This window comes from Ambystoma mexicanum, chromosome 7q, assembly GCF_040938575.1.
Source record: "Ambystoma mexicanum isolate Mex_15411 chromosome 7q, UKY_AmexF1_1, whole genome shotgun sequence".
In the NCBI taxonomy this organism is placed as follows: Eukaryota; Metazoa; Chordata; class Amphibia; order Caudata; family Ambystomatidae; genus Ambystoma; species Ambystoma mexicanum.
The window spans coordinates 1011708569-1011735619 of record NC_090941.1 but is presented as its reverse complement, the minus strand read 5'-3'; the positions used below and the strand labels follow the sequence as shown (position 1 = coordinate 1011735619).

Genomic DNA, 27051 nt, shown 5'->3' with positions numbered 1-27051 from the left:
GTCATGCAATTCTGCAAAGAAGTGTTTCAATTTCCAAAGTGTGCCAATTTAGCAGGAGGTGACATATCATGTGTGGTGGTTGTGTGGCTTTTAGCCTTGCCCTGTTGGCACTTGCATAACTCTCTGAAATTGTTTGTTTATTTATTTACAATGCGCTCCCAATCCAAGGGTATCTGGGGGCATTACAAAAATGTTCAGTTTCTTAGGAACATTTATATAGAATTTCAATTTCGCAAAATGCTTCCGTACATCATAATACATTGCCACTTTTATTTGGGGCAAATGTTACTCTATATCCTATGCTAGCACCTGTCAGCTCATAGGTCCCCTAACTTACATTAACGTTGTGGAGGTCAAGTGATATGCCATATCCTTGATTGTAAACACACAGGATTATGGTCACACTTACTGGTCATACCGATCTGGTTTCCACAGAGAGCACATCAAAGCCACTGCACGATGGGCCTTTTTTGTTTAGATTTTTTGTTTTGTTTTGCCGTGGTTACCCATTTTTTCCAAATATTCTTGTGGAAGAACCCCCTACACCCTTTTTAAAGGGGGTGGGCTTGCTCACACAGTGTGATTTTGGTCCACTTTTAAAAACATTTCCAGGGCCATTTTTGGTTACCAGTCCACACCGATTCTTAATGAACTGAAAACATGTCCCTGAAAATATCAGCAGCCCGTTAATTGCATTAAGAATTAAGTGGAGTGTTGGTTCTTCTGTTAGCACCCTCGGCGGGGGAGCCAGCCTGCTAGTGTTAGACTGCGTTCCATGCCGCCTGATGACTGGTTCCCCCACCCTCCATCTTCCCCTTCACCAACCCTTTTTTTTTCACCCAATCCCACTTACCCGATTGCTGCTGGCGTTGCGGGCCAGCCGCCGCAGCTCCCGCAGCTCATGTCCTTGCTCTGTTTGGCCGCCATGGAAGTGGGGCTCCAATTGGAGCCCGGCCTTCCTATTCCATGGCGGCCATGTTGGTATAGCATTTTCTCTCTGTTAATGGGACCCTGCGAGGTGTTCACGGAGAGAAAATACATTACATTAAAAAAAAAATGATTAGCTTTTGCGTAGTGTACTAGACGGGTGCTAGTGCAGATATGCCCCTCGGTGGCTGGCCGACCCTGTAAGTAACGCCCTGTCTTCTACGTTAAGGGACCCTCGCTGCGCTCAGGCCCTTAACTTGGGCGTCGGGCTGTTTCCTACAGCTTCAACCCGCCACCTCGGGGCTTATCACCTCAATAGGCTCCCAATAGCTTCTGCAGTTGACCTGGCCCACTCAGATGGATTCCTGCCTTATTCTGGGAGGATCAGTTTGGTTTACTGGGCCTCTTCAAGCAAATGCCACATTCATTTGGTGAAGAAGACAATGTATGTGGTGTACCCCGATTTTATTTATTTATTTCTCATTAAACCTAATTCAGTCAAATGTCATTCTAAACTTGTGTATCTATCTGTCCCTGCTTGGAATAAGCCACTGTAGCTCAAATACAGTATGTGGCTATTAGTTGATCATCGCGTAGCTCTTTCCAACTGCATGAGAAAGCGTTGAGTGGTTGCCAACAACATAACACAGATAGCCCACTGCTGTTCCCACAGTCCAGGAAGATGGAGTGCCTGCTATTGAAAAGTAGTTCTTAAACATTGTTCATATGTATGAAATGTCATTGTAAGTCATCCAAGTTACGTATCTGTCTAGGTTCAGATATTTACTCATTTGTATTAATAAGTACTTTCTTTGTTTCTTTTTCTTTTTGCAGTTAGCTTATGAGATCATTGAAAAGCAGGAAATTGTGAAGGAAAAAGAAGGAATATTGGAGGAGCAGATAAACAGGTGCCTTAAGGAGAACCATAAGGTCTAGTGCTAATCATCTGAAAGTGGCTCATTCCCTCTAATTAGTTTGCAATCACAACAGTGTGGAATTATGATAGATTTCAGGGCCCCTCGTTTCTTTTAGCATGTGGCTTTCGTGATAGAAATTCTGGGTTCACAACCCAAACTCATCCACTGGCTGTAGTAGTGGGTAGCTGCCTCATTGCCATTTGCTTCTATGCAAACCATGATCAAACTAACAATTTTAAATGTGTGGGGGTTATTCCTCAGGGTTTCCTACCCTTTTCAGCGGAGAGTTAGACCACATACTTTAATATGCCCACTGCATGCTCAAAACATAAAACTCATCCCTTTCCAGTAACATGCATTTTCTTCTGCACATAACCACAAAGTATACCATAATATGAACAGTGGAATCAAAATTGTGATAGCTGCCATAGGTTTGACCAAAGTATCCATCATAAATTATTGTGGACCATTAAAGCACATGAAGACTTGAATAATATTAATAATAGGTGTGGCTTATCTGTAAAAAGCATCAGACAAGTTTTAGCAGAATTAGCAGAACGTCTGCCATTATTAATGTTCCATCGGCCACTGTATCCCATACAGTGTAACCAAAGAAAATGCTTTAATTGGGAAATTAAATATAAGAAACATCTTTGATTTCTGTGTTTGTCAGTCTCTTTGGTGAAATGTATGTTTTCTTCCCTTCACTGTGAAGACGCATGTCTTGTGGGTCACCCAAAGCTTCCCAGCTCAGACCACCCAGGCATTCCTTGTAGGGGACCCCATCCTATATAACTGAAACACCCCACAACATAATAAGACTAAACACTGTATTGATGGCACATCTCACCATAGATTAATAGTTTACAAAATATAGTCCGTCCAGATGTGGTGTATCCTTCGCATGATGAAAACTGTTGAAACAGCTCTTCCACGTGATAACGGTATACTTTTAGGCTACTACGTTTCCACAGCACAAACATTAATTCAAGAGAAGCCAACATTAATTGTGTGCCTTTCCATTCTATCTTGCATGCAGCATGTTAGACATGGAAGACCAGCTTCAGACGTGGATGAACAAGCAGTTCCGGTGGCGTAATCTAGTCGGGGCACAGGAACAAGTAAACCTAGAATTGAAACGTGGATATGATGAGCTTCTTGCGACCCAGAGGCGTAAGGAGTCTGAACTGAGGGAAGGAGAAGACTTTGAACAATCTTGTCTAAAGGAAATCCTGGCATTAAAAAATCATAGGGCAGCAGTCCAGAATGAGATCAATGACAGGTTAGTGTGTTCATATATATATCAGTGTGGTTGACCAATGGTTTTTTCAACTTTCTTTAACCATAACAACCACATCATGTTTGTTTTCGGTTGGCAATTGAAATTGATAGCTACTTTTTTCCAATTTTATAATCTTCTAAAAATCTTTGATTTTTCTATAAAAACCCTTCTTTTTTCCGTACTCCCATGCCTGTCAGGAACTGCTGTGGATGTCACATAATATATTGCAAAGAAATAAACTCTAGGGATCAAGGGCAGATCCAGGTCGGATTTTCAGGATACCCCTCGTTAATATTCATGAGATAAAATTGCATCGCGCCTCGAAACACTTGTGTATAGGCGCGTTACAAATGCCATATCATATCATGCAATGATTCTATTTTTGCTCATGAATATTAATGGGGGATATCCTGAAAAAGTCGCCAGGTTTCCGGCCCTGGATGCCTCAAGTTGGACAACCCTGAATGGATTAGCCAAAGAAACTTGGTCTGGCCACACTACGCACGTACTCCCTCCCTCTCCACAATTTGTATTGATGACTGATGATGACTTACAATCCCCTCTATGTTAGATATTTCCTCTCTTGTGCAACACATCCTCTCCAGATTTTCTTTTGCTCTTATATTGTGATTGTTCTCCTGTATGTTTTCAGTGTCGTATCAAATGTCGTGACTAAGTTTGTTCTCAGTATTTCTTCAGGAAGGAGTTTGTATGAGTTTTTTATACATACATGTTAACATTATATTTGATTTACCTACTGTGTCCCTCGTTGGCATGTTATCTCATAGTGCCCTCTTTCAGAACCATACTTGAATGGATTGTGTCCTCCCACGTATTCCTCATCTTATGATAATTATCTCTCCACCTTCAGCTGCTACGGTAAACATTTTCGACAGAGGGCGCTGTGTTCCATGTCTTCGAATCGATGTCCCCCGAGGGCCTCCGGTTGATGTCCCCTTCAGTATAAGTAGCGCACGTTGCTTCAGTTCTGTTTTTCCAAGCAAACGATTCGCGAGAATTACGGCGCGCTTCGTTCTTAGTGATTTTCGTTTTGAAAAATCTTTGTCAACACCGTCGACACCCAAGACGGGATTCAAAAAGTGCCAAGACTACGGGTCTAAGATGTCAATTACCGACTCCCACCGCATATGTCTTTGGTGTCTGGGTGCGGGGCACCGTACCTCTGACTATGGTTCCTGTCAGATGATGAACGAGAAGGCTCTCAGGGAGCATAAAGGTAAATTGGCGTTGGGGAGGTTATCTTCAAAGTCACCTTTGAAGAGATCAAAAAAGACTGAGTCGAGGGATTATTGCTGACGTAAAAAATATAAACGGTCTTGATCGAGAAGTCGTTCACGCCATTCTTCTTCTTTGAAGAAGGCCAAGAAGGGGCTGTCATAGGTCACCTTCGACCTCCAGTGATTCCTCAATGGAGGTAATCGGGTGTCCTACGAAATGGAATTCCCCTGCTAAATGGGACGCATTTTGTAGTGAGATGCTTCGAAACTTCAAGAATGCGGCCTCCACCCCCTCGAAGGACAAACAGAAAACCATGCCCCTGTTGCTCTGCAAAAGGACGACAAAGGGAAGTCAGACAATATCTTCGAAGCCGAACTTGAAGCCGGTTTTACATTGAGAAAGTCTCGATCCGACAAAAATCGTTGAGAGCTTTGACGAGTCAAGAACCTAGCCCAACTAGCGTTCTGTCGAAGAAGCACAAGAAGTCGACGACTTCGACGCCTTTGCCATCTCCGTTGGCGTCGCAGCCGTTGACACCAAAACAACACCGACTAAATAGGCACCAATTTTGAAGCCATCGTCGACAACTACTTCGACATTGTCGAAGCCAGTAGTGGCACAGGAAAAGGTTTACAAACCTTTACCTAAAAAGGACTATTTTAAGTCTCTGTCAGCCATATATGAGGAGGAACCTCCTTCTGATGACAATACACCGCCTTTTGTACTACAGTTTGGCACCCCTAATGTGCCAGAAGAACTAATATCTGATGAGATCAGGCTAAGCGATTTATACGATAACCTTCAGTCAGCCAGTGGGTTGGATACTTTGCTAGAGTTGGAATTTGGCAAACCAGACCCAACTGCGCATGCTGACTCATATAGAAAACATATGGGAAAGGTTATTGAATGTTTAGGATGGAGTAGGCCTATTCCATCTTTTGAGCAGGATGACATGACGGACATCCTGGACCAGGGTCCTTAGAAAGACCCAATTTCCCCTTTCACATGGCATTACAGAAAAGGGTCTCTGCAAATTGGGAGACACCAGAAACTGCGGCTGCAGTAAATAAAAACTTCACGGACGTACAGACCATCCAGCAGTGGCCCAGAGTATCTCACTAAGCATCCTACACCAGAAAGCTTGGTGGTTCAGGCTACTACATCTACCAAGCAGTCAGCTTACCCATCCACCCCTACTGACGGATGGTAAGAGAGTGGATACCTGGGTGAGAAAATGTTTCACTGCAGGAAGTATGGCATTGAAGTTGACAAATGTGACTTGCACATTATCTAGATTTACGTTTACCCTGTGGGACTGTGTTGCTATGGCTGCTGGTCATATCCCGGAAGGAGAGGGAAGAGACGGCTTCCTGGCGTCGTTCAAGGATGGTAAGGAGGAGGCAATGGGTGAATGTCTCCAGTCAGGTTTGGATACTGAAGACAGCATCAGCAGATCCATGGCGGCTAGCACAGTGTTACACAGATTTGCATGGTTGCGGAAGTCTGGGGTTGCACCAGATGTGCAAGCTAGACCACTCAACATGCCCTTTGACGGCTCAAGACTGTTTGGCAGCAAGGCAGATGAGTTTGGAAAAGCTGTAGACCTCAAAGGCGGCGGCTGAATCCCTTAGCGCCGGCATTAGACAGCTTCAACAACCGTATTCAGGCTCATCTTCCTGGAGGGGTAAGTCCTTTCGATTCTACTCCTCATTTGGAAGAGGACTAGCAGGTCAAAGAGGTCAGAGAAGATTCCCTCGTTGTGGTGAGGAAAAGGTGCTAAATCATCCCAAGCAGTGGAAACCTTACCTTCAGCCGCCTCTTGACTCACAAGACTCCAGTGGGAGGCAGACTTACTGAGCATCTCAATGAATGGCGGGGCAATACTTCAGATGCTTGGGCACTGGAAACTGTGGCCCAAGGTTACTCCCTTCCACCGGGGAACAACTCTTTCAAAATTCCAGATCCGCTCCTTGTGCTGGAAATTTTTAACCTGGCTAGAGAAAGGTGTGTGTACCTGTAGTGGAAAGGAATATGTTTTGCTATTCCACATACTTTCTGATTCCCAAAAAGGACTGAAGATTGAGACCCATATTGGACTTAAGAAACTTGAACAAGTTCCTCAGGACGGACAAGTTCAAGATGGTTACCTTTTCTCAGATCCTTCAGGCTCTCTAACTGCATGACTAGTTGGTATCGGTGGACCTTCAGGATGCTTACTTTCATGTGCCAATAAATCTCAAGCACAGAAAGTACCTGAGGTTCGCGGTTGTCGGTTCCCATTATCAATTTGGAGTTGAGCCATTCGGGCGGACCGTCGCCCCAAGGGTTTTCACCAAGTTGATGACAGTGGTGGCAGCAAGTCTAAGGAGAGGGGGGATTCATGTCCCGCGTTCTCCGAACAGGCCTGGGAACATCTCAGCATAACCTGCCACTCTCTTCACAAACTGGACTTCTGCCTCCATTACTAGAAGTCCCACATGATACCATCTCAAAGACTCCAATTTATTGGAAACGTCCTGGATACTTCCTCTGGGAAAGCCTTGCCACCGGAGTTGAGAGCTCAACACATTCTGCAGATGGTTACCGATTTCCAGAGTGCCCAGCATCTTCCGGCCTTTGATTTTCTGAGGACCTACGTTCCTCGCCTGAGGAGGACGAAACCAGAAAGTGTCAAATTAGTCTTGACCCCGAGCCGATTACCATGTGATACTTATGAGCCAGGGAAATAGAAGATGGACTATTGTAACAATCCAATGAATTCTTTTGTTATATGGGAGGCGGGAACTGTATGCTGAAAGGCCCATGTGGGCCTTTTTGGAGATATGGGTGTCGAGTGTCTTGAGAGGTATAAGGGGAGCATAGCTCGGGGGCAGACAGGTTGACAGGGTGTGCAGGTTTAGGGTGGGATTCTGTTAGTTTTCTTGCAGGAAACCTTTAATAAACATTTGCCTGTTCATCCACTGAGAACTAAAACTGATGTCTTTTTGCTACGTTCATTCCGTTTGGCCTTCTTCCTGCTCTTGAAGAACCAAAATTGCAATGTATATAAAGCCCTTTCATGTGGAAAGCTTTTGCTTTTCCATGCAATGTGGGGATCTTTGTGTATTTTTTTTTTTTTATTTAAATTTTTAATTATTTTATTCAAACCACACAACAAAACATAATCAACACATTTTACAACTTAAACACTGCACCCCCCCCTTATGAGCCTGTCTGTTCCTCACATTCAGTATCCTCCTCATGTGTCAGGGTATCACTGCCCTCAGATTCAACTGGAGCCAATCTCGCCCCAAACATTTCCGCTATCAATGATTTCCATGCCATGAGGGACCCCATTTCCTCATCCCCACTCGTATTACTGACCTCTGGCCACACCACTGTTTCAGCCTCCGCCCATTTTTGTAGGTCCTTCCACCAGACCTCCACTCGAGGCTTATGGCCCTCCTTCCACCCCATAGCACTCCGTCGTTTCGCGAGCACATACGCCAAATCCTTCAATTTCGCTACATGTTTGAGTTTACGCGGTCTAGGGTATCCTCCCAGAAAACAGGCCCAGGCTGAGTCTATTACGAGTGTGACCCCCTTCCCTGCCAGTTTTTATGCCACTTCACCCCAGTAGCGTTCAATAACCGGGCACGCCCAGAACATATGTATCATGTCAACATTCTCCTCGTCACACTTAGGGCACGCCTGGCGCCCAACATTTCGGAACTTAGATATTCTGAGAGGGGTCATGTATGCACTGTGCGTTATATATAGCTGTATTTGTTTGAACCTGGCATTTCTCAACACCTTCTTATGATATCTCGGAGCACGTTCCCATGCCCCATCTTCTATCGGGACTCCCATCTCTGTTTCCCACTCTAATCGCAAGTGCACCAGGTCCTTCCCAACCTTAGACATCAACATCTCGTACAATCTGGAGACCTCATGCCCACCTTCCGATGCATCGTATATTAACCCCACAGTGGCATCCGGTTCTTTCGCCAAAACGGTTTCAGGCCATATACTCCGAATCTCATGCGTTACCCTATGATAAGTGACATATTGGCCTCTGTGTAACCCGGCCGCTTCCTCGAGTTCTCCCAGCTCCAAAATAGTCCCGTCTTGCCAAATATCTCCCAACGTGACTAACCCCACTGATTCCCAATAGGTCCTAATGCTTACCCTCAGCTGCACGTCTCCCCTTGCCAGTGCGACCAACGGTAACTGCGGAACACACGGGAACGGGTCCCCCATCATCCGGCAGGCTCGGCGCCACATATTCCGCCCCAACAACAACATTCCAGGGCGCTTTCTCATGTCTGAGCTAGCCACCCAAATAATTTCCCGCAAGTAAAAAGGAGTGCAGTTCCCCCCGAACAACCTGTGCTCGGGGGTCTCTTCGTCAGAGAGCCACTGAGCTATGTATTGTAGTTGCGCAGCCACGTAGTAGGCTTCAAAATTGGGCAGTTTAATACCGCCTTTCTCGTAGAAGTTCTGCAGCTTCCATAATGCAACTCTATTTCGGGTACCGTGCCACAAAAATTCTCTGCACATGCTGTGCAGTTTAGCAAAAAACTTCTTGGGTATCATGTGTGGAATATTGTTGAAATAATGTAACGGCCTAGGCAGAACCAACATTTTGAGCATTGCACTGCGGCCCATCATTGCTAAAGGTAACCTCTCCCAAAACCTCATGCATTTCTCGATTTTTCCAACAGCCATTTCGGTATTGCACTTATGTTCTTCCTCTGTCGTGTGATACACATCTATTCCGAGGTAGCGGAAAGAGCTAACTGCCCACGGGATCTGCAGCACCGGCAACCTTTCTACTGGAATACCCATATATCTACCCAGCGGGAACATGCTGGATTTTTGGGGGTTCACCGCTATACCCGACAGCCTGGCATACCTTTCCATTACCTCCAAGACATACCGAAGGTTTTCTTCAGGGTATTTCAGATATAGTAACAAATCATCCGCGTACAAGGATATAAGGTGACGCTCCCCTCCTACCTCAATACCGATCGGGTCATATTGTTGCCTGAGGTATATTGCTAATGGCTCTAGAGCCAAGATATATAGCATCGGGGACCAGGGGCACCCTTGCCTAGTGCCTCTACCCAGCCGCCACCTCTCGGACACTACTGAGCCAGTGCGGACTCTGGCCAACGGTTCGCTGTATAGCATCTTAGCCCATTTAATGTAGCCTGTCCCCATTCCGTACCGCCAACAACCACTGCCACTTGACGGAGTCAACCGCTTTAACTGCGTCCAGTGCCATGACCGCCATTTCATCGTCCGTACCACACCCCCATTCGACCACTCGATGGAGTCGTCTATGGTTGTGAGTGATGTTCCTGCTCGGGACATAGCCCGTTTGGTCTGGGTGAATTAATATGCCGATTACTCTCCTCATTCTGTTGGCCAGGACAGCTGTGAGTATCTTACTTTCCTGGTTCAACATCGACAATGGCCTGTAGGAGCTGCAACTTCGCCCCAGTTTGTTGGGCTTGGGGAGTGGCACTATGATCGCCTCCCTGAGTGATTCCGGCAACCGCCCTACCTCAAACGCCTCATTGAGCATAGCTAGCATGGGCGGGAGCACCTCCTCCCCATACACCTTGTAAAATTTGCTAGGGAACCCGTCTGCCCCTGGAGCCTTGCTGGTGGGTAACTGCCTTACAATCTCTCTCAGTTCCTCCAAAGTGATCGGTGCATCCAGCTCCTCTCTTTCCTCTTTACTGACCTTGGGCAGGCCTATATCCTCCAGCACCTCGTCTATCTCCTCCTGACTACTCCCCACATCACCCTCGTATAATGCCTTATAATATTCTGCAAATGCCCCGTGTACACCTTCTTGGGTGTCTACCATCTCGCCCTCTTCATTGATTATAGTCCGAATCAGGGATCTAGGGGTTTCGCTCTTGTACAACCACGCTAGAAGCCGGCCCGTTTTGTCCCCTCCTGCATGCTGCCTTTCTATGTACTTTTTGTAATTTAAGTTACGGAGCCTGTCCCAATGTTCCCCGCATTGCTGCTGCAATTTACTTACTGCCTCCGCATCAGCCCCTCCCCTTCCCAACTCTCTTTCCAGCTCGATCTCAACTTTGTGTAAATCAGCTAGGACTCCTCCCAGCAGTCCCTTAGACTTAGCAATGGCGATCCCCCGCATCACAACCTTAAAAGCCTCCCATACAGTACCCGCCGACTTCACGCTACCAGTGTTCACCGCAAAATAAGCAATAATCTCCTCTCTTATGTCCTCCCTGAAGGCTAGGTCTTTGAGCGCTTCAGCCCGGAGGCGCCATGTCGGTATTCGCGCCCTAGGGGGGTAGTACTGCCAGGACCAGGGGCGAGTGATCCGAGAGGACTCTGGCTTTATAATCTATATGGATGCTCTCAGCAACCACATCCTAAGTGGCAAAGATATAGTCAATCCTCATATGCAGCTGGTGCGGAGCCGAATAATGCGAGTACTGCCTCACGTCATGGTGTTTCACTCTCCACACATCCACCAAGCCAAGCCAAAGTCTGCCAGCAGCGTCTGCAATACTTTGGCTGCTGGGCTGGGCCTGGCCGTCTTGTCATCCGACCTGTCCACCTTTTGGGTTCAATACACAATTGAAATCCCCGCCCCAGATCATCGCACCCCCTACACATGCACTTAGCTTGGTACACAGCGTCCTGAAGTATGTCGCTGTGTTTTGGTTAGGGGCATATGTATTTACGATGCACACTTCCTTGTTCTCTATCAGTCCCCTTAATATAACCAACCTCCCATCTGCATCAACAACCTCTCCAGTCAGCTTAAATGGGACATGTGGCGCCACCCAGACAAGTACCCCTCTCGCATAGGCCGAGTACGATGAACCCACTGTTATCCCTTTCCATTTCCTCCCCACCAGCTCCATTTTCTCTCGCGTCAGATGCGTCTCTTGCAACAAGGCGACGTCTATCCTCTGTCGCTTCAAATACAGCATAACCTTATTACGCTTCAATAGTCCCCCCTCCCACTTCCAAGCAGCGCCCCCCCCCCCCACACCAAGTAGATGACTGATTTTAGGTCTACCGTCCAGGCTCATATTTGAACTTAAACCCCCCAAACCCCCCAACCCAAACAACTGCCCAGCTCCATCCCTGGATCTCAGGCATCCCCGCGTTTGGTTCTACCTTGGAAACCTAAATTAAGAACCCAGCAGGGTGTCACCTAACTATCAGTGACCTAACTAAACTCTAAATGGGGATATAAAGATCGGCCCCGAGGGGCTCCCTCAGCATGCAGCAGTTACAGTGCAGCCGGATCATGTTTCATGCCAACCAGAACGCGCCTGCCATCGTTACATCATTGACTATAGTCAAGTCCCACAGTACGAAGTCCCACCAGATTCTCAGCTTTACTTATCTCGTCCTGCTCTATCTTCTTCCTGGATATCTGGCTTCTGAGGGCAACTTTGCATGTCCAGCCACCCCATGGCCTCTTCCGGAGTATCAAAGAACAGCGTCTTGTTCTTATAGAAAACCTTAAGCTTGGCCGGGTAGAGCAGCATATATTTGTATCCAGCTTCCCGCAATCTTCTCTTGACCGATCGAAGTTCATACGGCTCCGCTGTACTTGCAGGGTGTAGTCCGGATAGGCAGTTATATTTGCAGCTCCCCGTTTTATTGTTCCTCCTTTGCGGAAGTGTTCAAGAATTCTTTCCCGGTCCAGGTAATTGAGGATCTTGGCGATCAGTGGCCTGGGCGGATTTCCCGGCGGTGGCTTCCTCGTCAGGGCCCTGTGTGCTCTTTCCACAGCGAATCCCTGAGACAGGGTTCCCCCGGTGATTTCCTGTAGCAATATGGTTTCGACGAATTCCATAGGGTTGTGACCCTCGGCACCTTCTGGCAGTCCCACAATACGGATGTTATTCCTCCGGGCACGCCCTTCCGCCTCCTCCACTCTATTCTCCAAATTGCCCATCCGTTGCACCAGGGCATGTAGCTCCCGTTTGTGCGTCGCACAGTCCGCTGCAGTTGGCCTCATCTCTTTCTCCAGAGTCTCCGTACGTTCCGCCAGAGTCCTTACATCCTGCCTGAGGAGATTCACATGTTCCTGTACCGCCCCCACTTGAAGTTCCATCGCTGTCTTCAGTTCTGTCACAGCCAATTGGAGTTTAGTTTCCCAGGTCGCCTTCAAGTCCGCGATCGCCTCAAGGACCTCCTGGTTCGTACTCGCAGCGGCCATTCCCCCTGCTGTGGTCTTATCCTTATTCCTGGCTCCATCCAGGCCAGTCGGTGTCCTGGTGTATTCGTCCAGTGTGGGCTGTTTGGCCTTCGCCCTCAGGGGCTTACTAGACATTTCACCGGTTAGGGACGGTCTCCTATCCACACTTAAATGCCAAGGGAGGCCACGTGGCCTCCAGGGCCTTGTCACTTCTTGCCGTGTTCACCGATGTAATGGCCTCCTAGGTCTGTGCTGTTTATGTCACAAGTAAAGCATAGGGGGGTTATTGATCTGCAATGTCAGTGTTCTGGGCCTATGTCATTTTGCATCCAATTGGATTATGATCCTTGCTTCTGGGGGCCATAGGACCCAAGCACAGCGTGACAGCTGCAATACTGCAGTCAGCTGCTCCCAGCACCAGCCAGGATCAGTGTGCACCACCCGTTCCCTCCGCCCTGGAGTGAGGCGGGCTGCCGTGTCAAGCCCACGTTTCGATCCGCCCGCCTGCCAGCACGGCCATGCCCCAGCGCCGGCCGCTTTTCCTCCCGGGCCGCACTGTGAGCTTGTGCAACGCGGCAGAGTCTGCCGGAGGGTCCGCGCAGCTTAGAATGCTCACTCGGCCCCCTCTGTGGCAGTCTCCACTAGTATAGGAGCCCTGGTGTTCGGCCCGAGCTCCGCTCGATGCGAGCACGGCCGGGCCCTAGTGCTGGCCGCCTAGCCCCGCCGGGCGTTCCCACAAGTTAGTGGCGGCTACCGGGGATACAGCATAGTCTGTAATGTCCCTCTGGGGGTGCGCCGATGCGCACACAACCCGCCTTGCAGTAATTTATCCGCCCGATCCAAATCTGTTCGGGTCCTTTGTTTCACGAAGCCGCCATTTTGTCCGTGTCTGTTCGCGGCTCCGCAGACTTGTAACTCCTCGAATCGGCCGTTCCTGGGGCTACTTGGATCTCATGTCTTTGGTGAATGTTGCCCGTGCCTTCATAAGCTGATGCTTATGTTCCTGGCATTCAATGATTCCCGTGGCTGCACTTTTTCATAGGATTGATGAAGGATCTCGGGGAGCTCTCCCACAGGCACGTCTCTTCACATGGCCTTCAAGCCACGCCCCCGGATCTTTGTGTATGTGGGTGAATGGATTGTCTTGTCCCAGTCCACATCCATGCCAAAGTGTGCCTGTTGCTGGCAGGTGTGTTAGCCAACGGTTGTCTAGGACAGCCCCTGTCAGTTTTTATGGTGTACATCCTTACCGTTGGTGGGCTTGGAGTTGACTCCAGCTTGGCTCCTGGATAAAAGAGGGGACTCCTGCAGCTGTTTGAGAGAGGTTCATTGGAGCTAAGACCCCTACGTAGAGAAGCATCATGCTGAAGACCCATAACTAGTCGTTAGAAACCAGCCAGCAGCATTTTCTTCAACTGTCCGCACAAAGCCCTGCTTCTTTGCTGATCTACTGAAGGCCTTCATTAGGGCTTTGACCCCTGGATCGGTGGGAACACCCAGTCTCAACCCCTGCTTGATGATCCTAGCCTCAGAAGCCTTTGATAGAGCCCAGGAATCCTGTGTGCTGACCTGCTTCAAATTTGGCTTCCTTGATGGGTGTCCCGAGTTGAGCCTAGGGCCTCCACCTAACCTCATCTTTTGAAACAAGAAGCATTTCACTGAAATTGAAGCTATCCACGATGAAGAGGGGCCTTACAGTGTCTTTGTTTCTGCAACAAGGGTCGATTGCCAACATTTCAACGTAGTGGCTGTCGGTGCCTGCATCGTGTCCTGGGAGTCCTCTGTGATTGTCATCGGAGTGGTGGTCAGTTGTTCAGTGCATTAGAGGTGTCCCGTTGTCCATTGTCCAGAGCCGATCCAGCAGAGCACGGAACCGTGGACTAGTCGGACCCAAAAACCTGACACTGAAAGGGACCTTTGCATTTCAGACCCCTGGACTTACTTCTATGGAACCAAGGAACGAGAAAAGTGGGCCTAGCAATTTCAGAAACTTTATGATGGTCCCTGAGTGAATCTGAGTACAGGGTGTGAGTAAACATACCTGTTCCTGTCACCACCTCCATAGGGTTTAATGGCCTGACATCTCTCTTGCCTGAGCGTGAACGGTTGTGATCTGGTCTAGTGGCTTCCCCTACAGTGGTTGGATTGTGACAGAGCCTGCTAAGAGCTTTTCTTCATTTATTATCTAGCTTTGAGACACTTAAAACAGCCTTTGGTCTTTGCCATCGCTTGTTCAGACTCTTAAAAAGACTCCTAACCTTCTGAAGAGAACTACACTACGACTTGTGTCTCTAGGGCAAAAGGTCCCATCTTTTATAGCTAGGAAAGGACTTTTTAAGGTGTAGTGCCTCAATTATAAGGTTGTCTATGGTGTTTCCAACTCCTTTATTTTCAACATGTTCTTTCTCTAACTGATGGTTACTTACCTGGTTCTTTTCATTCACATGTTTTACAATTCTACAGTATTCTAAAACTGATCTTACTGTATTCTAACAGTTAAATGTGTTAGTAGAGCTCTCCAAAGTGAACGTGTTTATAATAGTAGTGAATGTTTTAGTGTTCTACTTGTTTCTCATTGCTAAGCATTTTTATAAGTTCTTAATAAATAACTGTATTTTTATACATTCTGCCTAACCTGTATTACTAAGAGGTCACTGTGTGCGCTTAACAACCCATTCACTACTTTCACACTTCCTAAGTGTATGCCTTGCTGCTCAGTCACACTACCTAGATAGAGTTTGGCTGTACATTAGTGTCTTTTTCTGTTCACCAGAACAGTTTGGGCTCTCGCAATCTGCTCACAGGGTTGATCCTGAAAATCCATCTTAACACCTCTCTCTGGGCATAGTATGTTAAAGTCAGGCAGGAGTGTCTTGACTGCTTCTTGACCCAGTGCTCTGTCTGCCAGTTTCATTGGGAGTTTCTTCTAGCTAAACTGACACTCTGTGAATTGGCTGTGATCTCTCATTTTGTTCACAAGGAATGGAGGTTTGCGTTCATGGTCGCCTCTCCAGCACAAATATCAGATTCCGTACCTGCTATAGGTTGTGCATTAGAATCTGTTCGCGATCGGTGCTGAGCTTTGACCCTTAGTTGTGCGCCCGCCCCAGTGAGACTCTTGCTCTGCGCATGGACTCGTGGGCCATGGACATGCTATGCAGCTTGTGTTCTCCAGCATTAGTTATTTCATGGACTCGTCATCAGGATGGGAATCCTTGGTAATATTAAAGCAGTTTTGCTTTCAAGCTTAAAACTGGTTATCACTTATATAGCCTATTGCTGTCACTTTGGGTCCACTGCCCCAGCCAATGACATTAGCACTTCTTAGCTCCACCCTTGGTGGCCATCTTCAGATTTTTACAGCACGTTTAGGTGTTGAGTTCTTGTTGTTTCATGCTTATAAATATCAACTTTTTAGTCCTAATTTTGAGAAATGTTTCAATTGTTTCTTCAACATCAGTCACTTCTGTGACTGCTGACTACGGGGACCGTTGTCGCTGAAGATCCTGACCATCTACTGATCTTCTCGACCATGTGAAGTCCTCTTCATGGGTTTGAGGCCTTGCTTGTTCGCCGCAATGACGAATGTGAAGGAGAGCCTTTTCAAGGCCTGCACGCAGAGTTGCCTCAAGAATGTCAGTGGAGGACCACCATGACAAGTGACCATTGCTCCGTCTGCCAGTCCTTCTCATCGAAAACCCGTAAAGACGGTCACTGTAGATTGGTGACTTAGCTGGAGAATGGTGCTGGTGCCTCTGACTCGACCTCGGTCCACAATCATGCCTCTGCCAGGACCGGCAGGCCCATAGACCATACTCCCTCATCTAAGAGGTTGAGATTGCAATAAGAACCTTCCATGGGGAAGAAACTTAAAAAGGTACACAAGTCGTACTCTTCAACTGTTCCCCCGTCAACCTCGTTGACGACTCCTTCGACGCCGATGAGACCATAAACTTTGTCAGGCCCGTCTACAACTGCTTCTTCTTTGAGTATGACTACCAAGTCCACCATTTCAATGACACCCTCGTCTTCAACGCACTCGTTGAAGAGGCAACGTCTGCATCAACTCCATCCACGAGCCACAGACATATGTCGTCATCTTCAAAAGTCTTGCTAAAGACAACCTTATCAATGACCCAGTCGACAGGCCACACATCAGCAAAATCGTCCACCTCACCAATCGGTCCAATCGACCGTCCCTACCAAATTGGCCAAAGTTTCTTTGCCACCTGGGCCGTCGTCAGCACAGTTGGCTTCACATTCGCAAGCTTCATCTATTTATTTATTCATTGGTCTTTTATAATGCGCCTATACAGCTAGACAAGCGTATAGGGCAGGAAAGGAACACAGAAAATAAAATAATAAACATTATGGGCAAGTGCAATGCATTATTGTGGTACAAACATGTGAAATGGGGTATAAGAGGCTTTAACAACATAAAACAGAACCATCTTAGAGGCCTGGCAGCATTTCAAATAGTGCAAGAGCTTCACATAAAATGCAGGGTGAGGGGATGGGGAAGAGCAGGATGGACAGAACATGGAAACTATCTTACGTGACTGATAGTGTTTCATATAGTGTAGGTGCATGCAACATGAAATTTAGGAAAGGAGGGGTGGAGAGGGTAAGTGTCCGACAAATCCTCAGAAGATGAGGAGAAAGAGGGGAAAATGGAAAGCAGCAAGTGGTTAATGTTAAAGGATATTTGCACCACACACTACCACCACCAAAGTGGTCCCCTGGCGCTCTGACAGATCTGAAAAAGGGAAAAGGGGGTAGGGCGAGTTAGTGGGATCGAGCGGGGAAAGTGCAAGCGAGCAGTGATGTGCTGTTGGTAGCTTCAGTTCGGTTAGCACCGTTCGCTGAGCTTGGGTGTGCTTTTCGGTTGGTAGCCGTCGTGTTCTGTTGTGAGGTTTGTTCTGTTGTGCTTTGTTTTGTTGTTGCAGTGTAGTGAAGTTTGTGCGGTTTGCTGTTCTTTTTGGGTTGTTGTTGCGTTTGTTTAGAGTCTGAGAGGTGTATGCAGAAGGGTGAGATTGTTAGTGGGTTGGTTATTGGGGTTGCTAGCTGGGTGTGTTATGTGCTGATGTCATTTCTTTCTAGATGTAACGAGTGAATATCTCCACATTTCCATCTGGATGTGGCATTGGGTAGTATTCACAATCCTGTTTACATGTGATGCAGGCTAATATTCACAATTCCATCTACATGTGGCATTGGCTAACATTCACAATCCTGTCTAGGTGTGACGCAGGTTGATATTCTCTGTCTAGAGGCGACTCAAGCCAACACTTACCATCCTGTCTAGATGTGACATTCGCTAATATTCACAGTTCTATCTAAATGTGGCCCTGGCTCACATTCACAGTCCTGTTAAGAAGCAACACAATCCAATATTCACAATTCTATCTAAATATGGCACTGGCTAGCATCCAGAATCCTGTCTCGACATGATGCCAGTCAACATTCCCAATTCTATCCAGATGTTGCACTGGCCAACAATCTCAATCCTGTCTAGATGCGACGCAAGCCAATATTCACAATTCTATGTAAGATTGGCTATGGCCAACATTTACAAACTTGTCCAGAAGTGACGCAAGCCAACATTCACAGCTCCATCCAAATGTGGCACTGGCCAACACTGACAATCCTGTCTAGATGTGATGCAAGCCAATATTCACATTTCTATCGAAAGGTGGCTCTGGCTAACGTTCACACTCTTGTCTCGAATGACGGAAGCTACTATTCACAATTCTACTTAAATGTGGTGCTGGCGTCCTGATAGGGTTGTCGCTCGTGGGCGGTTTCACCTAGCATTGTTTCTCTAGTTCTTGTGGGAGTTTCCCCTTTGTCTGTTCTAGGTGTTGGCTGAGCTGTCGTGGGTTCTGTTAGCCTGTTCTTTTGCATTTCCTGTTTGATTGTTACAGTTGTTTCTGTTTGGTTCCGAGGTGTTGAAGAGCCAGGTTTTTAGTAGTTTTCTAAATTTTAGGTGGTCTTTGGTGTTTCTTATTCCTTTCGGGAGGTTGTTCTAGGTTTTTGCCGCCATGTGGGAGAAAGAGGAGTCCCCTAGTTTTTTCTTGGGGTATGGCTTTGTTTCCAGGAGGACTTCATTGCTTGATCTGAAGAGTCTCGTTGGCTTGTAGATTATTTTCTTTTGTATGAATTCTGCTCCCTGTCCGCTGATTGCCTTTTGTGTTATGCACACTGTTTTGAACATGATGCGTTGTTTGATTGGAAGCCAATGTAGCATTTTTAGCGCTGGTGTAATGTGATCTCTCTGAGATAGTTTGAGGAGGAGTCTATCTTCTGCATTTTGGATGCGTTGTAATTTCTTCAGGAGGTATTCTGGCATCCCGAGGTACAGGCTGTTTGCTTAGTCGATTCTTGACATGATGAGGGCGACGATTGTCAGTATTTTGTGTGTGAAGGACAGGAATGGTAGGATTCTTTTTGTTGAGTTATGAATTATCGCATTTACTTGAGGTTCTAAGGTTAGTGCGTTGTCCATTAGTTTTTGACTACCTTTGATGGTGTGGGTTAGGTTCCCAGTTCTATAGGCCAGGGTATGTAGGTGTTGTTCTCTTGGTTTCTGGATATAATCATGATTTCTGTCTTTCCTGGGTTGATTTTTTAGGTTGTTGGCGTCCATCCAGTCTTAGATTTCATTTAGTCATTCTCCTAGAGTCGAGTGGTCTGTATGTTTATCTTCGATTTTGTAGAGGATTTGCATGTCGTCTGCGTAGTTGTAGCATGTAAGGTTGTATTTTTTGAAAATCTGGATTAGCGGAGTCTGATAGATGTTGAAGTACAGTGGAGATAGTGAGGATCCTTGTGGTACTCCACAGTCGTTAACTTGTGGAGTAGATTTGAAGGGGTTTATCCATACAGATTCTGTTCTGTTTGTTTGGAAGGTTTTGATCCAGAGTACTGCCATGTCGGTTATACCTATATATTCTAATCTCTTGATCAGGGTGTCATGGCTTACTGTGTCGAATGCTGCTGAGAGGTCGAGCAGAATCAGGGCCGAGGTTGTGTCGGAGTTGGCGTTTGTTTTTAGGTTGTCCCAGATGGATAAGAGTGCTGATTCTGTTCCTCTTTCGACTCTGAAGCCGACTTGTGCTTGGTCTAACAGCTTGTGTTTTTCTACGTGTTCTTGGGTTAGTTTGTATACGCAAGTTTCTAGGAGTTTTGCCAGGTAGGGGATGTTTGAAATCGGTCTATAGTTGGAGCGGTCTTCCACGTCGCCACTTGTGTTCTTAAGAAGTGGTTTCATATATGCTGATTTGAAGGGTTGTGGTACTGTTCCTGTGGCGAGCGAGAGATTCGAGAGATTACTGTAGTATTCAGACGGCATTTCTTGTGTGAGGATTGATTTGTAGATGTCTGGAGGGCAGGGATCCATGGATCATATGATTATTAGGATTATTAGATGGTCATGTTGGATGGCTATGTTGGTGATGGTTTCTATTAAGTTGTCGACAAAGGTTGTATCGTATGTCGGTGGTCTGTAAACCAGTATGAATTTAATGTTTGCTTTTGGATTCGCTTCTAGGTGTATGACCATGGACTCGCAATTCATGTTTAGAGGTTAGTCTGTTTTTATTTGCAGGTGTTCTTTGAATACTATTGCGAGGCCTCCTCCTTATTTTATTTTCCTGTTTAACTGTAGGCATTTGAAGTTGGTGGGGAGGTAGCTTTGGAGTGTGATTTTGTAGTTATCGTCCAGCCATGTTTCTGTGATGACTAGGATGTTGATACTGTTGTCGCACAGCAGGTCGAATATCTCTTGTTTTGACATTGATCTTGCTTTGATTAGGTTGCAGTGGATTTTTATGGTATATTTTAGTTTGTGATCTATTATAGGCATTGTCTTCTGATTGGTGTTTGGTTTTCTTCCATGAAGATCTCCGGTTGTGGTGTTGGTGCAGTTGTGTTTGTGTCGTTGTCGAGTAGTTCTTCTAGGTTAAGTCTTGGGTTTTTGTTTTCATTGGGTTCCTCTTCTACATTTTGTGGCTGTTGAAGGGTAGTTCCTCTTTTTTCAGTGACATAAAGGGTTAGGGCGTCAATCGTGTTCTTGTTCCCTTTAGCTTTGTCCGTTCTTCTTCTGCATGGTTGTGTTTGATTGTCGATCTTTCTTGATTAGTTCGTTGGGTCTTTTCATTCCGGCGAGTGATTGTTTGCGAGGTAAGGTGTGAGGTATAGGGATTTTTCTCTTCTGTCTGCGCTGGTCCTGTTTTCGTTCTTGTTCACGGGGGTGTGTTCCGCAGTTGTGGATCTTTGTTGGCGTTCAGTTGGGTTTGTTCTCTCTGCCCTTTGTCTTTCTCGTGGTCCAATTCGTTGTTGCTGCATTTTGTGTTATTTGGCGGTCTGCTGTGGGGTTGGTGCCCGGGTGTTTGTTCCATTTTTATTTTTTGGGTTGTCGCGGTTGGGTTCCTTGTAAGTTGTTAGGTTTATATTTCCTTTGGGATTCCTTTGGGTTGAAGTTACAGGGGCAGTAGCCCACGTACAGTGACTTGCTGGTTGGCTTGGTTTTTGTTATGATTGTGCGGTTGTACGTGTTTTTCCTGATTGGTTTTTTTTCGGTTCGTTGCTTCATGGCGTGTATGATTGTGGGCGTGGTGTTGTCATCGTGTAGAGTCAGTCTTTCGTTCTGGCCGTTTCGTAGGCTTGGTCTGGGGGAGGTGGGTTTGCTGGATACAAGCTTGGGGGCTGTCTGGTGGTGTGGTTGCTAGATAACGTGTGTATGGTTCAACATGTGGCTAATGTGAGACTGACTGTGTGTAGTTGGTGGCTGTGGGGATGGTCTAGTCGGGGTTATATAGCTAGGTCAACTCTGGTACTGTTTCAATGTGGCGCTCTCTAGATGTGATTCAAGGTAACATTTAACAATTCTGTAAGGGTGTGACTTAGTCTAGTAATCACAGTACTGTCCCCATGTGGCACTATCTAGATGTGACTTAAGGCACTATTAACAATTCTCTAAGGGTTTGACGCAGGCTAATGTTCACAGCACCATCCAAGTATGGCACAGGCTAATAATTACAGTAGTATCTCAGTGTGGCATTCTCTAGTATTTACAGCACTCCCAATGTGGCACTTTCTAGATGTGATTCAAGTCAATCTGAACAATTCTCTAAGGGTGCGACGCGGGCTAATATTCACAGCACTGTCACAGTTTGGTACTTTCTAGATGTGATTCAAGTTAATATGAACAATTCTTTAAGGCTAGTATTCACAGCACTATCACAGTGTAGCCTAGTTTGCTAAGTGGCAGAGCTTCTACGGTAGAGTGATTGCTCTACTCCCCACTCAGGCCACTCAGACCTTGATTGTAGCTGCTGGTTGACGGCTGTCCACTGGCTTCCCCTACTGACACCTGCAGACACTGTCTCGAGCTGCCCTTTACCTCAGGCCCTTAGCCGCAGGGCTGCATGGGCAGAGCGCTGCCCTGGGAGGGTGGATTAATAGCCTGGATTGGACCAATCAGGGCGGGTGGGCGGGCTGCGCGGGAGGATGGAGTTGGAAGGGGAAATGTGACCGGGGAAGGGTCAGTGGAATCGGGGGCTCAAATTAAATAAATACTATGAAAATAAGGCCCAGGAGGGTCTCTCTTCTTCTGCATTCACCTGCTATGCACGAGATGGGACTGCCGTGCAGGGTCCAGTGCTGGGACTGGGGGCAGGCAGGACACGGGAAAGGGTCAGGGGGATAAGGGTCTGAAAAAAAAACAATGGGTGTCAACGCAATAAGGCCCTGGGGGTCTCTCTTCTTCCGCACTCACCTGTTAGGCACCAGATGGGACTAGCAGCCACATTTTGCAGTATCTGGAGAAAAAAGCGTCCAGTGCTGGATATAGGATGAACCTAGCAGGTGAACAACAGTACAGCTGGCAGGGTGGACAGATGTAGCACACCAAGAATAACTAATGGAATATCCAGATTCGATTTTGTCCAAAAGCTTACATATTGTCCAAACCGGAAAATGCACTGATGGTAGGGCATCACTTGGAGTAAGAATCCATGTGTAGAAGTCAGGGAGCCGTTGAGTAAGGGCCAGCGAGCCAGTGCCGTAGGGCCACATTGCAGACAGGAGCAAAGATAGGTCAAGGCCGTGACAACGAAGTGCCTACCGGAACGATTTGGTGAGGCAGCAGTCGAGCTCCTGAGTGCAGCTACAAATCCGAAAAGAGGATGCAGCTTGAGAGGCTGTCTTCCTGTGCTGGACAGGGCCAGACAGAGGCCTAAGTGTGGGCCCTAGGGAGATCGCCTGCCAGCATCGGTCTCGTTCTGCATTAAGGGCTGCAGGCGTCCAATCATGCGGTCTCCCTCCGGGTGCACAGCAACACAAGATAGGCTGTTTAAAGTTGCTACACGGGCAACCATGATGGAGAGTTGGCCCCCACAGGCAGCATGCACCTGGAGGGACTGCATGCAGCAGATGGTAGCTTCAAGAAACAAAAGAGGGAAAGGATCCCTCACAGCACACAAAGCCCTTAAATACTGGGCCAGGGAGGGGGCCGGCGATAGCCACGCTTCCCAGAGGTGCTAGTGTGGACAAGGAGATGCCTCCAACATTGTCCTTTCTACCAAGTCCATACAGGCTAAGACGCTTTTCACCCTGGTGCCTTCTGTGTCCACTGCTACTCTACCACCTGACCCATTACTGCAAGGAGGTGAAGTCTCAGATGAAGAGCCTCTGGCGGCCCTGTTCTCAGACCACGAGGAAATCTGTGATCAGCCTGATCCTATCCTGCCAATAACTCGTCCCCTAATTGAGACTCCTACAATTCCTCCAGTTCCACCCAATGCAATGCCTGCTGTTTCATTGGGCACTTCAGCTGCACCCAGGGACCTTTCTCTCGACATTTTGCCATCCTTACAGACCTTGGTCACAGAGCTGCAACATCGTCTTCCTCTTCCGGCCCCTTAAGGAGCCCCCTAGAAGGTGTTCTGCAGCATTACCGTCAAGAGAGGATTTAGTTTACAGCCACCTTGGCCGGTTCCTCAGTTCTCTGTTTCAGTCACTACTGTGAAGGCATCTTGATGTACGACACAGAGAAGAGATATCAAGTTGAACAAAATAATATTTATTAACTTAAATGTCATGATGGTTGAAGGCCTAACTAGCCCTATGCTAAGGTGGGATTTCCCTACCTGAATAACACCAAGGAAAGTCTGAGTCAACCTCAAAGTCTGTCTGTGTCCAAAACATATCCATGCCCTCACAACTACAATGAACCAATGTGAAGGGTTGTAAAAAGTCAAAAGAAACTGTTTTCATCAAAAAGGTCTGAACTTCTTGCAGCTTTCTTTCAGCTCACTTCCCCAAGTATAAAACAGTGCCACAAAAAAGTCTTAAAGTTATCTTTTCCAAGTTCAAGATTATATGGTTTTGAAACAATCCTCAGGGTTCCCTTCCCCAAGTTCCAAGCGTCACAGTTCAAAGCACAAAAGAAGATCCTTGAGCTTCTGTCCTCAAAGACAACAAAGAGAGTTCTTGAAGTCTCATGGTTCCCATCCCCAAGACTTGTATTTCATCACATTTGAAAACACACAAAAGAAAGTGCCTTGGCTGTTCTCTTTGGCCCATGAAGGTGTATTTCCCTTTTCATATAATAGTGTTAACTCCAAGATTCCATCTGATTAATGGAGTTAACTTCACAACATGTAGTGGTTTGATTTAACTTGAAAGTTCAGTTGCTTCATTAATTCAGCATGCTGTGGTTTTGAATGATTCCACAATTCCCTGGTTTCATTCAGCCCGCTATATATTATTTATGCCTTTCACTTTAAAAGAACTTCCCAATACTCAGAGACTTTCTAAACCATTCTGATTTAAGATACGTGACCATTCCGATACAAAGTATTTCTTGTGCTTTGACATTCAATACTGGGAAAAAGTCGAGGACCAGAGACCTCGAAAACGTGCTCTTCTGATGCATTGCACCACTCTGTACTAGATACAGCGACCACTCTGTACTAGATACAAAGGGCCTTATCACAAGTTAGGTGGTAGCCCTTAAATGCGGTAGTAACGCTATTACCACTGCATTTAAGGGTTCCGCCCAAACATGAGTTGGCAGCATTTACCCCCAGCTTTAAAGCTGGGGGTAAATGCACCAGAAGAAATGCCGATTTTCGGTGCAATTACCGAGCAGTAATACTGCCTAACGGACCCAATGGGGAATATCCGTTACCACCCAAACCTAGATCCAGCGCTAATAGCGCCAGACCGGTTGGTGATAACACTATTAGCGCGGGCGGTAATACCGCCCAACTCGTGATGAGGCCCAAAGTATTTCAGCATAATGGAAATGTTAATTCATTTGCGCTTCGCTCACTGGTTTCTTATCTCATCGAAAATTCATTGGCCTCTTTAGTAGCTGTCTTCCCAATGCAGAGCACACAAACTGCAGCTTCTGCTGCGAGGGCTCCAATTTCTACCTCTTAGACACTGCTGGGCTGTTGTCTCGGTAACAGGGAACAAGCACTTTTATTGAAAGGGAAAGAGGCAGCGTTTCCACCCGGCTCCCTTATCCATTGCCAGTCTGCTGCATGGAGCACCTGCTCCCACGCCATTCTGTCTCAGGCCACCTCTCCTTGCAGTCCAGTGTCTCGGTGTGATGTGTACCACGGACCTTGCCACGGTAGTTCTGTCCAACTACTCGCCTCTCAACAAGGGTTCCAGCTGATCAAACAGGCTTCCCTGCTGCTGCTCTCCGGGTTGCTTTTTCTATACACCTGCAACCCTCTCAGGTTGCCGGTGTGTTCTCTCAATCAGCTTGGACTAACAATGATTAGGAGGAATGCCTGACCTTCACACCACCTTGCAGGCATATTCTTTGTCCCAGTACCAAAGTGGTGTGTGATGTTCATTACTCTCAGTTGCCTCTTCCCTGTCTCAGTACTAGAGTGGTGTGTGAGTGTATGGTGTACATTAGTCTCAGTTGCCTCTTCCTCGTCTCAGTACTGTCAACGGTCCCATATGGTGAATTGACAGGAGCTGAGTTAAAATAACCTATGAAGATTGGGGAACGGCTAGGTTATTCATCACTAGGAGAAGGGGGATACTATATTTCATGTGAGGTCCTCCTACTCCCAATCCTTAAGGACCCTCCACCCAGGTGATCCTCCTTTGCTTCTCCGCCCCCAGGTTTAGGATTCAAAAGCAATGGCCTTTCCCTGGCCACCTGCACAGATGATCCTAGGGGTCTAGGAGTGAAAATACCCTGAGATTTCTCACACTACCATCACGGATACCGACAATAGTCCTGATGACTCGGACACCGCCACAGACACTCAGACAGATGACTATGACGACCTAGTCCTGGCTGATGGTGAGACACTGGACCTGCCTTCATGTGACTCGCCTCCAGACAAAATAGGCTCTTTCCATGCACTCTTACTACGTGCTGTTAAACTTTTCAACATGGTTCCAGAGGAACAAAAAGAGGGTTTCCTGTTTCAAAGATGTGAAGCTTCCAGGAAGTCAGTCCCTATGCTAGGCGACATCTGGGAAGATGGTTTTAGTACGAAAAATCCCTTCTCGGCTCCTCCAAGAAAGGACCACCTGGAGAAGAAGTAAAAGGTGACAGATGCAGCTCTTAAGTGCCTTCGCACCCAGCCCTACCCAGTCTCAGTGCTATCAGTGGCTGCTCGGAAGAGATCAGCCAACCCTTCTTCGCCATGCATGGTGCCCCCTTAAAAGGAGGGTAAGCAGCTAGAGGCCTTTGGTAAAAGTGTCATTTCCACAGCCGCTACAGCCTTCAAAGCAGCCAACTCATTGTCAATCCTCTCACGGTACGACCACGTGTTGTGGTACAAGATGGGTCCCATCTTGAATTTTCTGCCGGATGATAAGAGATGAGGCCACTTCGGACGGCACCAGTACTGTCGCACTAGACCTCAGACACTGGCTTTCGCGATATGGGAAACCGAGTAGTGCTCAGATGCTTGTGATGGGTAAAGGCGACTGATTCTTGTCCTGAGTTGCAGTTCAAGGTTGTGGATATGACGCTTGATGGGGTGGACCTGTTTGGAAAGAAGGTGGGCGAGACCCTACAGGCCATTGAGGCTGATACAGATACTGCACAATCCCACTTCACAAAACCTAGGTGTAACGCTCACCTGGCTCCCACGGAGGCGCAGGCGTGGCTGGGACTGCTGTGACCTCTTCTGCAGAGATGCATAAGACCCGGAAGATGGACTGTACTGGATTCCCCAACCTGGCTTTTCTGGCTCGGAGGAATATCCCACTGTGTGTGAAAAGGAAGGGTTAATAGTCTGCGGGTGATGTTCCGACCTCCCACTTCCCTTCTCTCCCTCCGTGAAACCCTTTTGGGATTCCCTGCGAAGACTCACCTTAGGGACCAAAATGACAAGCTCTCCATCCTGCTTCTGATGCAGGGGCGCGTTGTGATTCCAGTTACTTCACTGGATTGATGAGTTTAAACTAGTTTGTCCATTCCCGTCGTACCGCAAATGTTTATGGCAAGTTTGGGT

General features: G+C 47.1%; 1 protein-coding gene across 2 annotated transcripts in view; it reads left to right on the top strand.

Moving 5' to 3' along the window:
- Positions 1 to 27051, top strand: part of ATG16L2 (autophagy related 16 like 2) — a 920492-nt gene that overhangs the window by 330568 nt on the left and 562873 nt on the right. For both annotated transcript variants that reach the window (XM_069640243.1, XM_069640244.1), the window contains exons 4-5: positions 1762 to 1835; positions 2884 to 3126. In XM_069640243.1, coding sequence (XP_069496344.1) covers positions 1762 to 1835; positions 2884 to 3126 — 317 coding nt within the window. The remainder of the gene's footprint in view (positions 1 to 1761; positions 1836 to 2883; positions 3127 to 27051) is intronic.